The sequence below is a fragment of the Capronia coronata genome, assembly GCF_000585585.1.
Source record: "Capronia coronata CBS 617.96 chromosome Unknown acBCG-supercont1.3, whole genome shotgun sequence".
NCBI lineage: Eukaryota > Fungi > Ascomycota > Eurotiomycetes > Chaetothyriales > Herpotrichiellaceae > Capronia > Capronia coronata.
In genome coordinates this window covers 1489356-1504266 of record NW_006912895.1, presented here as the reverse complement: position 1 = coordinate 1504266, position 14911 = coordinate 1489356, and the positions used below count along the sequence as shown (strand labels likewise).

At 53.8% G+C, this 14911-nt stretch overlaps 3 protein-coding genes across 3 annotated transcripts; 2 read left to right on the top strand and 1 right to left on the bottom strand.

Moving 5' to 3' along the window:
• Positions 1–1090: 1090 nt before the first annotated feature.
• Positions 1091–3112, top strand: A1O1_03854 (uncharacterized protein; the record flags this gene model as incomplete). Its single annotated transcript, XM_007724754.1, has 1 exon — positions 1091–3112. The coding sequence occupies one exon, from the start codon at positions 1091–1093 to the stop codon at positions 3110–3112; it is 2022 nt and encodes a 673-aa protein (XP_007722944.1).
• A 5343-nt stretch (positions 3113–8455) lies between these two features.
• A1O1_03853 (minichromosome maintenance protein 4 (cell division control protein 54)) lies at positions 8456–11275 on the top strand (the record flags this gene model as incomplete). The annotated part of the gene is made up of 2 exons (XM_007724753.1): positions 8456–10597; positions 10688–11275. The coding sequence occupies 2 exons, from the start codon at positions 8456–8458 to the stop codon at positions 11273–11275; spliced, it is 2730 nt and encodes a 909-aa protein (XP_007722943.1).
• Positions 11276–11918: 643 nt separating this feature from the next.
• On the bottom strand, positions 11919–13982 carry A1O1_03852 (E3 ubiquitin ligase complex SCF subunit sconB; the record flags this gene model as incomplete). The annotated part of the gene is made up of 1 exon (XM_007724752.1): positions 11919–13982. One exon carries the CDS (start codon positions 13980–13982, stop codon positions 11919–11921), a length of 2064 nt encoding a protein of 687 aa, XP_007722942.1.
• Positions 13983–14911: the final 929 nt, after the last annotated feature.

Sequence of the window (14911 nt, the reverse complement as noted above, 5' to 3'; positions counted from 1 at the left end):
TCCCTGCTCGCTTCTTGTCACTCCTCGCCTCTACGCTCGAGCCGCGCCCTCGCCATCTTTTGCCCACTGGCCATCGATCCCTCCCTCACCCATTTTCCTCGGGTGCCCGTCGTTCACCGTAGATCCGGAGCGGATTGCTCCCTGGGCCACTCGAGACTAGTACTCAACACCTTTGGCGCCCGGCACGCCTGCTCTTCATCTGCCCACCCTCATCTACCCGCCAAACCCGTCCTTCCTCCTTTACACCATCTAGAAATTCACCACCTCTTCTCCCATCGCCTCTACCCATAGGCCGGTGCGAGCCTACATCCACGAAACCGACGACCTCCGGATATACATACGAGTTGGGAACACTCGAAAAGCAGGAAATCATTGGGATATCATCTTGTTGCCTGGTGGTGTGGTTGGTCGCCGATAAGCGAAACAGCCCGGATCTGCCTGGAAATCCCTCACACTTGAACAAAGAAACCACGAGAAGGATTACAACAAGTGCATTGTCATCCCTGTGCACTCTTGTCCCTGTCGACTTTTACGCATACTGTCACGGTTGGCAGTGCGAAAGGAATATCGAAGTTCACGCTGTACGGTTGATCTCTGGTCCCGTGGTGTGATTTGATCTCCTGTGTCCATATCGCGACGGACAGCTTGACGTCCTAGAACTTCGAGCTCGAACGAAGCCTTGTCCGCACTCGCGATCTATACTCGCTCCTGCTTTGATTACTGCATTGGTAAGTGCCTTCCTGTACAGGTCTTTGTCAGCTCACGCAAGGCCGTTGTCCAATTTCGTCCCGCCTGGAGAGGTGCTGGTAGCGTTATCGAACGTGGCTGCGCTCTGACGAAAGTCTGCCAACTTTCCGCCCTCACAATGCACTGCATCCTACACCTGTTCCTCCGTCTACAACGCTCCTACCACTACACTTATTTTTATTGTCACCATGCTTTGACCTTCATACTGACCTTGTTCTTCTATATCAGACTGTCCTCGCCCCGCAATCTTCTTCAGCCCTCCTTGGGCTGCTCTTGATGAGCCTCGTAGCGTGCTCTACCCTGCAGCTCCCGGTTGTGGTGTTTGGACCTCACAACTGACCGAATGCCTTACACACCTCCAGCTCAGCTTTCCCCTGCAGCTTCGAAACAACCTAGTCCTACCCCGAGCCGGTCTCATTCCTACATCAAGGGCCAATTCCTCTCTCCAGAGCTGCTGGCTTCGTCTGGTCGACCAAGTCTCCCCCGTTCAAGCGGGTCATCGTCTTACCTTACCAAACACCGTCGGAGTCCCTCGTTAAACGAGGTCAAGAATGACATCGTTTATAACGGAGAGGCCTTTCAAGAAAACGGGACCTTTGACCCTCACGGTAGCCTCCGCAAGTCGCCTCCGCCTGTGAGCAATGCGTTGATACCCGCAGGAATGACCATCTCTCCTCCCGAATCCTCCCACAACTCCAGCGACGATGAAGAACCAGAACGAGGGCGGCCGAGGAATCTGGAACTGGAAAACCTCGAAGCGTTACATGCAGCCATCCGATCAATAGAACAACGAAAGGAAGGCTCGCCTAATCGAGGCCACAACGACGATCGTACACCTGTGAAGGCCGACTCGGTAACCTTTGCAAGCGAACAGCAAGCTCAGCCGCAAGCTTCGGATATGCAGCGGCCTCCTCTGTCGCAGGAGGCCAGGAAGATCTCACACTCTCGATCATCCACCGAATCCAGCATCGTCTTCGAACCACCCGCTGCCCCGACACTCGCTCCTCTTGAAGCACAACCCGTCCTTGATGAAAGTGACAGTGATGGTCCTCCTACCGATCGCCCTCCAATGGTTCGAAAGAAATCCGGCGAACTGGTTCGCCCAGCTCTACGACCATCTTCCCGGAGGCGCCCGTCGAGCATGCCAGGGACGCCCACGTACTCCAAGGCTGTCCACTTCGACTCACACCTGGAGCACGTCAGACATTTTCTCCAGGTCGATAGACCGCTGGCCGTCAGCGCCGGTTCCTCGCCTGTGGAGAATTATGAAAGTGAAAACGAGTTTCCGTTTGGATCCGATGAGGGCAGTGCCCGGCCACGTGGTTCTCCGTTCGAATGGGAGCTGCGACTCGCAAACTTCCCTGCAGACTTGGAAGCCAGAAAATCACGACCTGTCTTCGTGGAGAGGGTGTTCCTCTCCTCTGACCACAAGAACCTTGTCGGCACTGTTGCCGTGCAGAACTTGGCGTTCAATAAACTCGTCATTGCTCGATTCACCTTTGACTACTGGAAGACCACGTCGGAGGTCGTAGCCGATTACAACAACGATGTGCGGCGCAAGAACAACCCTGACGGCCTTGATCGGTTCAACTTCACCATCAGACTTGCCGATCAAGCCAACCTTGAAAACAAGACCCTTTTCTTTTGTGTCCGCTACACGGTCAATGGTCAGGATTATTGGGACAATAACGACAGCTTCAATTACCAAGTGGACTTTGCAAAGAAGCCAAAGGTTCAACCCAGCAAAAAGAGTATGCCGGGACTTGGCGAGCGGCCCGTTAGTGCCTTGCCGCGTAGTCGACCATCGCCACCTACCTCTTCTGGCCGGCCAAAGTCATTGCCTACCTCGTTTGACGACTTCTCAACTGGGTTTGAGAGCTTTTCAAGTTCTGGCCAGTCCGTCGGCTTCCTGATGGGCGAGCCAAAGCTCAAACTCAGGAGCCCGAGGTCACAGGCCGAACTCGTGTCAGATTCTCCATCTCGCCGCAAACAAGGTGGAGGCAATGCGTTTGGCAACAGATATGACTTCAATTCGTCACTGACGGCTGCCAAGAACAACGCCTTCGCTGTCTTGGGCGATCAATCTGGCTTCCCTTCCAGGGCAGATACAAAGCAGTCTTCCCACGAAGTTCCTGCGGCCACTCCTGCGAAGAGCGTAGCCATTGCTCCTCCCAAACATGACGTTGGCGTCAATGGTTCGGCAGCCGGGGCTTCTTCTGTCGCTCCCGCTGCTCCCATGACATTCATGCCCGCTGCTTTGGTGTCAGAAAAGCCACCCCTCACCTCTCAGTCCTACCAGGAACTAGTGGACAAGTACTGCTTTGTAGGTGCCCAAGGAAGTAGCGAGGAAGTCAAGACACATTGAGTGCTAATTTTTGTTGCAGTTTGGAACGGTCAGGTCGCCTGAGCCTTTGACGAAAACTGCTCTGGGCATGGTGGATGGTGCCGCGGACAATACTTACCCGTCGGATTTGAGTACTGGCGGCAGTCCTCGTTCCACGAACTCGTCTGGTTCCTCCACTCCAACCCCTCTTGGAAGTGTGTCTCCAACCCCGGCCTCTTCATCGGCGAATGCGTCGGTCCCCTATCATGCTCGCTCCTCTTCGCCGACTTCACGGTCGTCCTCATATTTTGGGTCCCGGTCTCCGTCGCCTTCATCCTTCGGATATCCCTATCATTCGTCAGCACAACATACCTTAATGTCCGAATCGCCGACGCCGACAGCCATTCGAGGCTGAAAATCCCTCTCGTCCGTCAACCAAGGCTTGCATCAGCTTAGTTAACAGCCCTAGATGTTGGCCACGATCATGAAGGCAGTCTCACATTCTGACAGTGCTCTCAACACTCCTATTGCACCACTCCGGAAGATGGTACACAGGAGACATTCCGAATTGCGACGAATCCGACGACATTTTCGCCTGCAGGTTTCGTTGAAATCGTGGTTTTTTGCTGTTCTTTGGTAAAGCGTTGCGACAAGTTAGTATGCTGTTCACCCACCTCTTTCAGCATTGTGAGGTTTCGACGGGTCATTTGGGCGGTGTTCTGGAAGATTTTGTTTTTTGCTTCGTTTCCTTACGTATTGTTAATAGACGCGCCTCTTCGCTTTTCGAGGGCGGTCATTTGACCGCTCTGTCCATGCGAGGGACCTTGGTCAACGCCAATCCCAGGAGAACGACTTTGAATGGTTATGATCGGGGAATGCGAGCCACGATCCGTCATGGAGGTGTCATGCGAATGGGACCTACCAAAAAAAGTTTTTGACAGGCATGGAGGTTCTTCTTGTGACTTGGTTTTGCGAAGACTGATGGCTGTTTGAGTCGGACAACTTACGCAGCTGAGTCATGTTGCAATCTGGGACCTTTCGAGTTGTTTCGACGGAGAAGTCGGAGTTGACAAACACTCAACCCTCGCTTCGGTTTGGGGAGACTTGTTCGAGTGGTGGTTTCAGAGACTTCAATAAGCCAAGTGGTTTGAACAGGTATGGACATCGGGCTCTGGCTGAGTTCGGGGGTCACGGGTGTAAGGTCTGAAGATTGATCGGGTACCTTACATGTCCGCCATCCACTTCTTATTCTTTTCACCTTACATTATTCCGTCGGTGTGTGAATGATGGAATGAGACCAGTACATAGATAGCAATTGAAGACTGATGATAGATCGACTGCTGGTACTCTTTTCGTTGACTTGGTCTTGTAGTTGGCCCCGTAGCTTTGTTGCAATGGGCGGTTGTCCTTGAGAGGGCCGAGACGGTATTGAAGTCTGTTGTTGCTTCGAATATGGGCCGCTCGAAGGTCGTATTCCCGGATGTATGCAAAAGCGTAATCTGTGGAGATGATGTTGCGTGACTTTCTCTTGAAAATTGACAAAGTGGTGCCCCTGTGTAAGGCATATCATGCGCGGCGATATGGGAGACCCTGCACTCGGGCACGCTGGAAGGTTTGGAGGCAGACGACAGCGGGCAATGGTTGCGCGAGCGAAGAGTCGTTGAGAGTAGTCGAAGGTCTAATGTTGGCAAGATCTCGCTCACCATAGTGAGATGGATTGTCGCGCATAGGTAGGTAGTTAGGTATGTTTATATCGATCGACCGAAATAGGTCGACAGGTCAACGCTGATGCAGATGTTGTTATCTTGTACTGGCAGTGCGAGAGGCCAGTCGCCAATGGCCCGATTGAGGAAAGCCGCAGTGCGGTACGGAGCGATGCGGGTGGCAGCCTTGTCAAGTCCAAGCGCAGCTCAGTGCGCAGCGGACCGCGGGCACAACATCCTAGTAAGAAGGGAGGTATCATCATCGCCTCGAAGCGCAGAGTGATGGGACGTAAACGCCGTGAATGCGGAAGGTCGAGGATGATGTGCGGTCGTCGTGGAGGTTATATACCTTGGCCCCCTGAAAGGGGCGGCGCGACGCAGTGAGGGAGGCTGGACGAGACAAGGCAGCGCCCCAGCTTGGATCGTGCTGCTACTTGCCGAGCCACATGCTGCTGCATTTTTGTCATCGGGGTCAGACCAAGCCACTGCGCATGTCGTATGGGCTGGATACGAGGTGGTGAAGGTAAGAAAAAAGAGAGAGAGAAAAAGAGATCGGTCGGTTTAAGGGGTTGGTGCTCGAGGCCATGATGAAGAGTACTGAGAGGGAACTCTCGATTGTAGACCCTGGATCGCGAAAAGTAGGCCCAACCTGAGACCCTCTCTCTGTCTCTCTCTCTGCCTCCATCCCTCTCACGGACCCACTGTAAGGGCTGAGAATCTTGCGTTGGCAGATGCCAGCAGCCCAACATTCAAGATGCCAGATGCCAGATGCCAGATGCCAGAGAATGGGAATGGGAATGCCCGATGGATTCCAAAAAGGAGGACGGTGAGTTCGGCTCGGATATGCCCTGGCGGCGGGCGGATCGCGGATGATGGTCGAGGGTCGGATACGACTGAAGGGCATGTCAGTGGCCGGGGAAGTCAGGAAGAGAGCCATTAGTCTCAAAGGAGGATCCTTGAAAGGGATTTTGAGTCCTCATGCGTCCAGAGTGCGATCAAACACAGGGAGGCTAGCTAGCTGTGCGACTTCAGGACTGGCGCCAGACACAGGGGCTGAAGCTGAGTTGGATCAGGTACCTCAGTCACTCATCTGGTAGCTGGTAGTCTGGTAGTAGTGTCCACTGCCCAACTTGAACGTGGCAGACGGGAACGTGCAGGGGTGAGCAGGGGTTTGGGGATGCTCGGAGATGGAGATAGACCCAATTCGCTGGATTGCATGGATGGTGAGCCCCTTGCTGCCCAGCCGGATGGGAGGTTTAGTGCTGAATCCTAATAGCGGCAAAAGGAGAGGAGTTGGCGGACTCACACAGTAAGGGATGGATTGAGATTGGGTGCCTTGTAAATATAGTGGTGGTGGCGGTGGTGAGGGTAGTGGTGTTGAGAGACGTGGACGACTTGAACTTGGGGGGCGCACCCTGGCTTATATTACTATAGCATTCTCTACTATTAGCGACCAGCAACCGCATCTGCGCGTGACCAGAGTATTTGAGGATCCTTTGGACTGGTGGCTGTTCTATGCTACTTACCTTCTTCTACTTTCACCGGCAAATTAAACAAATAACACACCATCTCTGAGCCGAGGGAGTGTGCCTGACGATCTGGAGCTTCTCCGGCATCGCCAATTTTATTAGGCGGCCAAAGCCCTGAATGCCCCAGTCAGGCACCGACCGCACCCCGAAGAGCCTGTGAAATGCGGGTATCGTCCCCGTATCTCCCCGCCTAAACTACGCCCAGATGGTACTTGCAGGTACTTGGAGCCGCCGTCAGCCAATAATCTCTCCCAGCTTTCTACCCGCAAGTCTTCTCCGGTCTCTCCTCCTGCTCCGCCTTTTCAATTGCCCGCGTGATCATCCAGAAAGCAATTTCTCGTCCGGCTGCTACCCACTAGCTATACCATCTCTATCTTGATGAACCCGACCTTGCCGAAACCTTGACCATCGGCCGCCTTTCCGGTCCCCAGTGTCCCGAGGAGACCTCCGGACTGGACTCATCTTGTTCAACTGCCTCTACCGTGCTCTATGCTCCTGGGCAAATGGCCTACAGAATAAGAGAGTCCATATCATGTCTTCACTGTCCCAGAGACACACTGGTTCTGTGCAGACATTTGACCTGGCGCTCAACAGCAAAAAGACACGTGGCTTTATGGTTGAAAGAGTTGTCAGTCAAGACCCGTGAATGAACACAGTAAGCTGGCACCTGCGAAGATGGAAGATGAAAGAAGAGACCGTTGGCAACTCCTGCTTGATCCTCCGATTTGACCAATCTGCTGGAGCAACAACGCAGATGTCGGCATGATGTGGACACCAAGAAGGAGATACAGGCGTGGGAGTGGGCTCTGGTGCTGCCAAATCTCAAGTCCACACCGCTTAGGGTTCGCTGTCAACCTCGCCCAGAGTTGGGCCAGACCGCCCTCAAGGCGGACGCGTGACCTCTCCATCGTTGCTAACCGGCGCCCTTCAATTCGATACCTCCATGGACATGGTGTGTTCGAGGATACTGCAACCGTATTGCGTCCGGAAAGACAACAGAGCAACGGTGGAGGGTGGCCGCACCGTCCTTGGAGGGGAGACGTCGACTTCGTTCGTTTTGCTGCCATTGGCCTACTACAGGGGTACGTACTTCGAGTTGGGTTAGGGTTTTGCTTACCCTCAATCGTTGTTGGCGCGGAGAGATTGTTGAATTGGAAACTGAGGTTACGGCGTATGAAGATGAGGATGCCATCCGTTTCTCGTCACCAGCAGCCGCTATACGACAAGGACTGGCCTTTTTCTGGTCGAAAGGTAAGGAAATAGTCAATTTCGCCGCCCACTCTCAGAGATGTTCTTTGATTCGTGGCATTTGTTGTGCTTGTAGCATCCACGACGGAGACGCCTGATATAAATCATACAGAATCTGACTATAAACTGGACAACGGAGAATAGACAATGAAGGGGTTATGTGCTGCATCTTGGACCTCTCCACGGATGAGTATACCTCGTCGGGAGAGGGCTGACGAGGTGAGGGATGCTGAGTATTCCACAAACAAGGTAATATTTATGAGCATGCCTCCATAATTGAGGTGCTCTGATGATGTCGGTAGTCTTCATGCAGGGCGGCATTTTCCTATCACGAAGTCGACTCCTGGTGGACGCTGTATAGAAAGACCTACAAGTTGATAGACAAAGCCTAAGGAGCCTTTTGTAGCGGCAAGAGATCGTGGCGTCGAAGGTCAAAACAGCGTGGGCTTTACATGCCAAGAAACCACTTTACGCGGTCGTGTTAGGGACGCGTTGACGCGTCGGACACGAAAGTTCTCCCCTCCTTTCTCCTGAATTGAGATGCAGTTCAAGTTGTAGACAACCGCAGTCATATTCACCCTCCAACAATATGTCGTCGACACCTTCTTCACGTCGACGAGGTCATTCCTCACGTAATTCAGAATCCTCAACACCTGCACGGCAGTCTCAAGCCACTCCTCGAAGTTCCAGGCAGGCGCCGAATGGAGGAGCCGCAGCGGCATCTTCATCACCACTCTTTTTCCAATCCTCGCCAGTTCGGTCGACTCCTGCACCTCCTTCACAGCTAGCAAGCGATGGCTTGATCATCAGCTCCCCTCCAAGACATTCGTCAAATGCTGGAGACAGGGAAACTACTCCTCGTGCATCTGCTCGTCCCATTGCAGGTTTGTCCCCCTTTCGCAATCATGTGGCACTCTTCTCACCAGCGGCTAGCAGACTCTTCCCCCGTCAGATACGACCCAAGCTCCAGTCCCGGGAGAACATCCGGCCGTGTCCAGTCTGATTTCCCAAGCAGCAGCAGCGGCCTGTTTGTTCGTCAGGATCGGCATCCTCGCATTTCTACTCGAAGAGGCGACATTCATTCTGACGCGTTCGCTTCCTCGCCTGCTCAACGACGACGCATCTATGTGGGCGAAGATGGCATGCCAGTCCGAGATGGTCAAGATCCGGCCTCAGAAGCTACCTTTTCAAACCTCAATCCGGACACCTCCGAAGCAGATGCCATGGGGGGTGACTCCACAAGAGTCATCTGGGGCACAAACATCTCCATCCAAGACTCTATGTCATCCTTCAAGAACTTTCTCTATAATTTTACGAGGAAGTATCGCATGTGGGCCGATGGTGCGAGCGAGGAGGAGACGCGAGAGCTAGGTCTTGCTGCCGACGAGAAGGAATATCTGGAGATGTTGCAGAACATGCGTAAGCTTGGTGTCCATGGGCTCAATCTGGATGCGCGTAACCTCAAGGCATACCCTGCAACCTTGAAGTTGTGGCATCAACTGCAAGCATACCCCCAAGAAATCATACCGTTGATGGATCAGACGGTGAAGGAGGTGATGGTTGAATTGGCAACGAAAGAAATGCAGGAATTACAGCGATCTCACAATGCCGCAGTCGCCTCGCGAGCGAGAAATGAAGGAAGCGCAGCGACGCCAGTTGCTACACCTGCACCGGCAGCCGACGAGCTCCCCGATCTTGTTGAAGAGGCGCAAGTTCGCCCATGGAAGATCTTGCCTTTCGGACTTGATCAAACAGTCAACCTGCGTGATCTTGATCCGAAGGACATCGACAAGCTGATTGCAGTAAAAGGCCTCGTCATTCGAGCCACCCCCGTCATTCCAGATATGAAGGAAGCATTCTTCAAATGTGCGGTGTGCAATCATACCACCTATGTGTCAATTGACCGTGGCAAGATTGCGGAACCGACACAATGCCCACGCAACGCCTGCAAATCCAAAGACAGTATGCAGATTGTCCACAATCGATGCGTCTTCGCGGATAAACAGGTCATCAAGCTGCAAGAAATGCCGGACTCGGTGCCAGACGGACAAACACCGCACAACGTGTCTCTCTGTGTATACGATGAGCTTGTTGACGTTTGCAAAGCTGGTGATCGGGTTGAAGTGACAGGCATTTTTAGAAGCAATCCTGTCCGAGTCAATCCTCGTCAACGCACCATTAAATCTCTCTTCAAGACCTACGTCGATGTCCTCCACGTTCAGAAGATCGACAAGCGAAAGATGGGCATCGATGTGTCTACCATCGAGCAAGAACTGTCCGAACAGGTAACTGGCGACGTCGAGCAGACGAGAAAAGTCTCAGCCGAGGAGGAAGCCAAGATCAAAGAGACGGCCGCTCGCGATGACATCTACGAACTTCTGGCCAGAAGTTTGGCCCCGAGTATCTACGAGCTAGAAGATGTCAAGAAGGGGATTCTTCTGCAGCTCTTTGGCGGGACGAACAAGTCTTTTGAGAAAGGTGGCAGTCCCAAATACAGAGGCGACATCAACGTCTTACTCTGCGGTGACCCTTCCACCTCCAAGTCTCAGTTGCTGCAATATGTGCACAAGATCGCACCAAGAGGTGTCTATACGTCAGGAAAGGGTTCCTCGGCAGTCGGTCTGACAGCGTACGTGACCCGTGATCCAGAGTCGAAACAACTGGTGCTCGAGTCGGGAGCATTGGTCCTCTCGGACGGCGGCGTATGTTGCATTGACGAGTTCGACAAGATGAACGAATCCACCCGCTCCGTGCTGCACGAAGTCATGGAGCAGCAGACGGTCTCGATCGCCAAAGCAGGCATCATAACCACCCTGAACGCCCGAACAAGCATCCTCGCCTCTGCAAATCCCATCGGGAGCAAATACAACCCCAACCTGCCGGTACCGCAAAACATCGACCTTCCTCCTACCTTATTGTCGAGATTCGACCTCGTCTATCTCGTACTGGACCGCATCGACGAAGTCAACGACAGACGTCTCGCGAAGCACTTGGTCGGGATGTACCTCGAAGATACCCCGGAGAACGCATCTCGTGAAGAAATCTTGGTACGTCTTCCCCCCCTCGGCTCTTCCCCCTCTACTTACATTTCCTGCCATTCTGGATCACAATACTAACAATCCTGACCACGCCTCTAGCCCATCGAGTTCTTGACCGCCTACATCTCGTACGCCCGCTCAAACATCCACCCAGCCTTGACGCCACCGGCCGCGGCAGCCCTAACGGAGGCCTACGTGGCCATGCGGTCGCTAGGCTCGTCGATCCAGGCCTCCGACCGACGCATCACGGCGACAACCCGTCAACTCGAGTCGATGATCCGCCTCGCCGAAGCGCACGCCAAAATGCGTCTATCTACGACTGTCACTGAAGCCGATGTCGCCGAAGCCGTACGGCTCATTAAATCCGCCATCAAGGCATCCGCGACAGACACACGCACCGGGCTCATCGATATGGGGCTCCTTTCCGAAGGAGGCAGTGCCAGCGACAGGCGGAGGAAAGATGATCTCAAGCGCGCCGTGCTGGCTGCCATTGACGAAGACGGTGCGGTCAGGTCCGGCAACGCTGTTCGATATGCAGACCTGTACCGCCGCGTGGCTGAAGGAAGTTCTGTCGAGATCGATGGCGCCGAGGTCCAGGACGCTCTGCGCGCTCTGGAGCAGGAAGGCAAAGTCCAGGTCACGGGTGAGGGTGGTCGGCGTAGCGTGAGACGCATCTCTGGTGTTTGAAGACGTGTACGATATATAGACACAGAACCGGAGATTGTCATGCTGGCTCTGGCTCTGGTTACTATGCGGTGTCACGATTGTTTCGATATGAGGCGTTTTGAGGATGGGTAACTGCGTGTGCGTGTCCTCAGGGTCAACCGCCCTACTACTACTTAGTAGTCTGAAGTGGGTGGATGGATGGATGGATGGATGGATGGATGATATATGGTCAGGATAGCAATGAGATGAATATGATCGAGTCGAACGCAATCATAGAAATAACGATGTAGAGGTGGATCACGTCGATCCATGTCATCGCAAAGTGGTAGGTATTATGGTTGTTTCAGATACAACGGAATGGTATTTTGGCGATCTTGGAACGACAGGTAGGTAGGAAAACAATTCTGACCGAGATTCATTCCACTCGGATCTCCAAACACCGTCCAACAAGCATCAAGAGATCTCTCCGTACAGTGACAAATTTTGACAGGGCCCCAAACACCCGGCGCCACGCTTTTGCATACTAGTTAAACCAACGTCGCGAATCATCACGACGCAAACCCCAAAGATGGTACGCCAGGTCATCATTTCCCGAGTTTTGCGAGTACATTGACGCAGGGGGAAGCCGAAAAGCAAAGAGAAGAATCATACAGAAACAAGAAAATCAGGCCGTGAAGTTGTAAACTCGGACCTCGCCGTCCTCGCCACCACTGCACATGCGGCTATCGCTCAGCCCAATGCAGGTGACAGGGCCGGCATGGCCGGTGAAGGTACGTTCGCACTTTCCAGACCGGGGGTCCCACACTTTGACCATGCGATCTTCGGCGCCGGAGACGATGCGGAGAGTGTCGGCGGCAATGGCCCAGACTCCTTCGACATGGCCGAAGAACTTCCTAATACAGCGGCCGGAATGGACGTCCCACAAGCGTATGGTGGAGTCGAGCGCCGAGGTAAGCATGTATCGAGGCGGCTGGGGCCGGTCGGGTTGCGAACAGAACAGGCCAGAGTGGTCGGTATGGAAGGAGGTGGGAAACGCGCCATTCTCGGAGTCGACCGTCAGGTGACTGTTGGGGCTGCCCGGGTCGGACTCTTCCTGGTCTTCTTCCTCCTCCGCTTCGAATTCCGCGGGCAGTGGGAGGACCTGTTGGACTTGGCCGACATGGCCTTCGAAGGTGTGGATGCACTTCTTGGTGTCAAGATCCCAGAGCTTGACGGTGCAGTCGTCAGAGGCGGTGAAGATGGTGCGAGAAGCAGTGTCGATCTTAACCGAATTGACCCAGTCCGTGTGTCCGCGGAGGGTAAAGACTGAGCGGTCTTGGAAATTCCAGACTCGCGCCGTGTGGTCGATGGAGCCTGACACTAGAATGCTCGAGTCAAAATGGAGGGCGATCACGCCTTCGGTGTGCCCATTGTATGTCGCAATGCATTCGCCAGTCCTCCAGTTCCAGACTTTGAGGGTCTTGTCAAGACTTCCGCTGATGAGCTTGTTGTCGTCGAATTGTAGACAACGAATGCCCATGGCGTGGCCTCTTAGCGTCCTCAGCTCTTCGCCGGTGTCGAGATTCCAGATCTTGATGGTGGCATCGTACGAGCCGGTCGCAAGGATGTTGTCGTAGAACTGTAGCGACATGACGCCATTCGAATGGCCTCTGAGGATCTTGATGCTGCACCGCCCGTACTTCCAGTTGGTGCCGACCCTGAATCTGTCTTTGTACACGTCCTTCCAGGGTCGAGTTTTCCTGCAGAATTCACTGTCGCCAGCAACAGAGGGTGACTTCCTGGCAGCTACCGGTGATAGTCGGCCGTCGGATGACTTCTCAATGTCGGATTGTTCTTGTTGACTGTCATTCTTTGCGGATGCGTAGTCGCCTCGTTCGTCGACTGCATCGAGTAGGGGGAGGACGTCGCGGTTGAGTTGACCGGCGGCTCGAAGTTCGATTTGCCTTTTCGAGGCGCGCAGCATCTTCCTTTCGAGCAGTGGCAAGCCCCATCCACATTTGGTGCACTTGCGGTCGATGTGTTGCTCGCACATTCGATGCCACACGACATCGTCGTCTGCCAGCTGTCTCCATCGGCGCGACACTTGAGCAGCCTTGCACAGTGAGGTTGTGTCCAAAAAGCAGAGAATTCGGAAAGCCACTTCTGGCGGCAGAGCAGAGATGAAGTCGATCCGTATGAGCTCTCGCACGTTCGCGGAAAGGAACGATAGCTGGGGAAAGCAACATTGTGCGAGGATGCCTTGCAGCATGAGGTTTCGGTGTTTGGAGGGAGCCGCTGAAAACAGGGACCACACCTGGACGATGCCTTGTCGGTCTTCTTGCGACAGGGCTTCCAGGCCCTTTTGAAGCTTGTCCATGGACGGTTCGTCTGCTTGTCGGCGACACAGCAAGTCCGGTCTGTGGCGGTAGCAGAATTTCGAGTTGGGATCTTTGGTCTCGTCGAAGGTACCAGCAGATAGGCCCGCCTTACCAAGGGGGGCGTACTGAGAGGGGATGTGTTTGGCCAGGAAAGGGGCTACTGTTCGATGGGCGTGTTTTGCGGTTGAAGCAATCGTAATGCTCTTGTCCTTGGAGGCGTCGGAAGCGTGCTGGGAACGCTGTGGTTGTTCGCAATGATCATGCTCTCCTGCTTCCTGTGGATCGAGACGCAGTCTCTTCCGGACATGTTCTTCCCAGTCTCTTGCAGCCATGTCACCTCTCTGGTGCTTCTCGTGTAGGGTAAAGGACATTGTGAGGTTCAGGAAGGACAGAGGAAGTTTTACATGTCGTGCTCGTCCAGTCGAGTGGTGCTTTTCTGTTCGGCTGTCGGGCTTCGGCTGTCGGGATTGGGGTCTCGACGAGGTCTTTCGTCCCTTTTGCGAGGTTTGGCGAGCGCTGGAAGTGGCCGAAGGAAGACAAGGTGCTAGAAGAAGAGATCGAGGACTGAGATGAGGTAGTACGAGTTATGCAGGCAGGGAGAGTTGAGAAAAGGGAGGATGGCAACAGGATAGAAGAGTAGTCAGAGCGGCGATGGTATGGCGCAAGATGGCAAAATTGCAGTCACTTTCAAGTTTAGTAGAGAGCAACGTATGTAACTAACGAGCCACCCAGTAATTTGGGTCACGGGGAAGAAAGTAGCCAGACCGTGAGAGGAGCACGAGTGGGGATTGGGTCCAACTAGGATGCTGCTAGCAATCTACGTCTGACGCTAGGACTTACTTCCGGATTGCCTAGCGGCTGATTAAATGGGTCAATGTGCAAAGGCAGCCTTACGGTTGGCTTGATCCCTGCTAAGCATGTTTTAGCCACGGCATAGCCCGTGACCGCTGATTGGATTTAGTGGCCCGGCCTCGTTGACTCTTTATTGCGCGATGGCGTGCGAAATGATGCCATTTCCATCATCTCTTCGATCATTCTCCTCTTGTACCAAACACAAACATACGGCCACCAGCAGCCAACAACGCAGACTACTATCACCACTATCACTACTATCACCACTAACGTCGTCAGCTTCACCCTGGTTCCTGCATCTGCCTCCATTTATCATCATTGCAAATACTCCTCTCGTTTGCATTCCCGGCCTGGAGCCCATCACAGCTCACCGGCCTCCGGCTGTCGCTTCCAACCCCGCGTTGTGGTGGGTCGAACCTTGATACTTTGACACCTGGACTGCCGACTA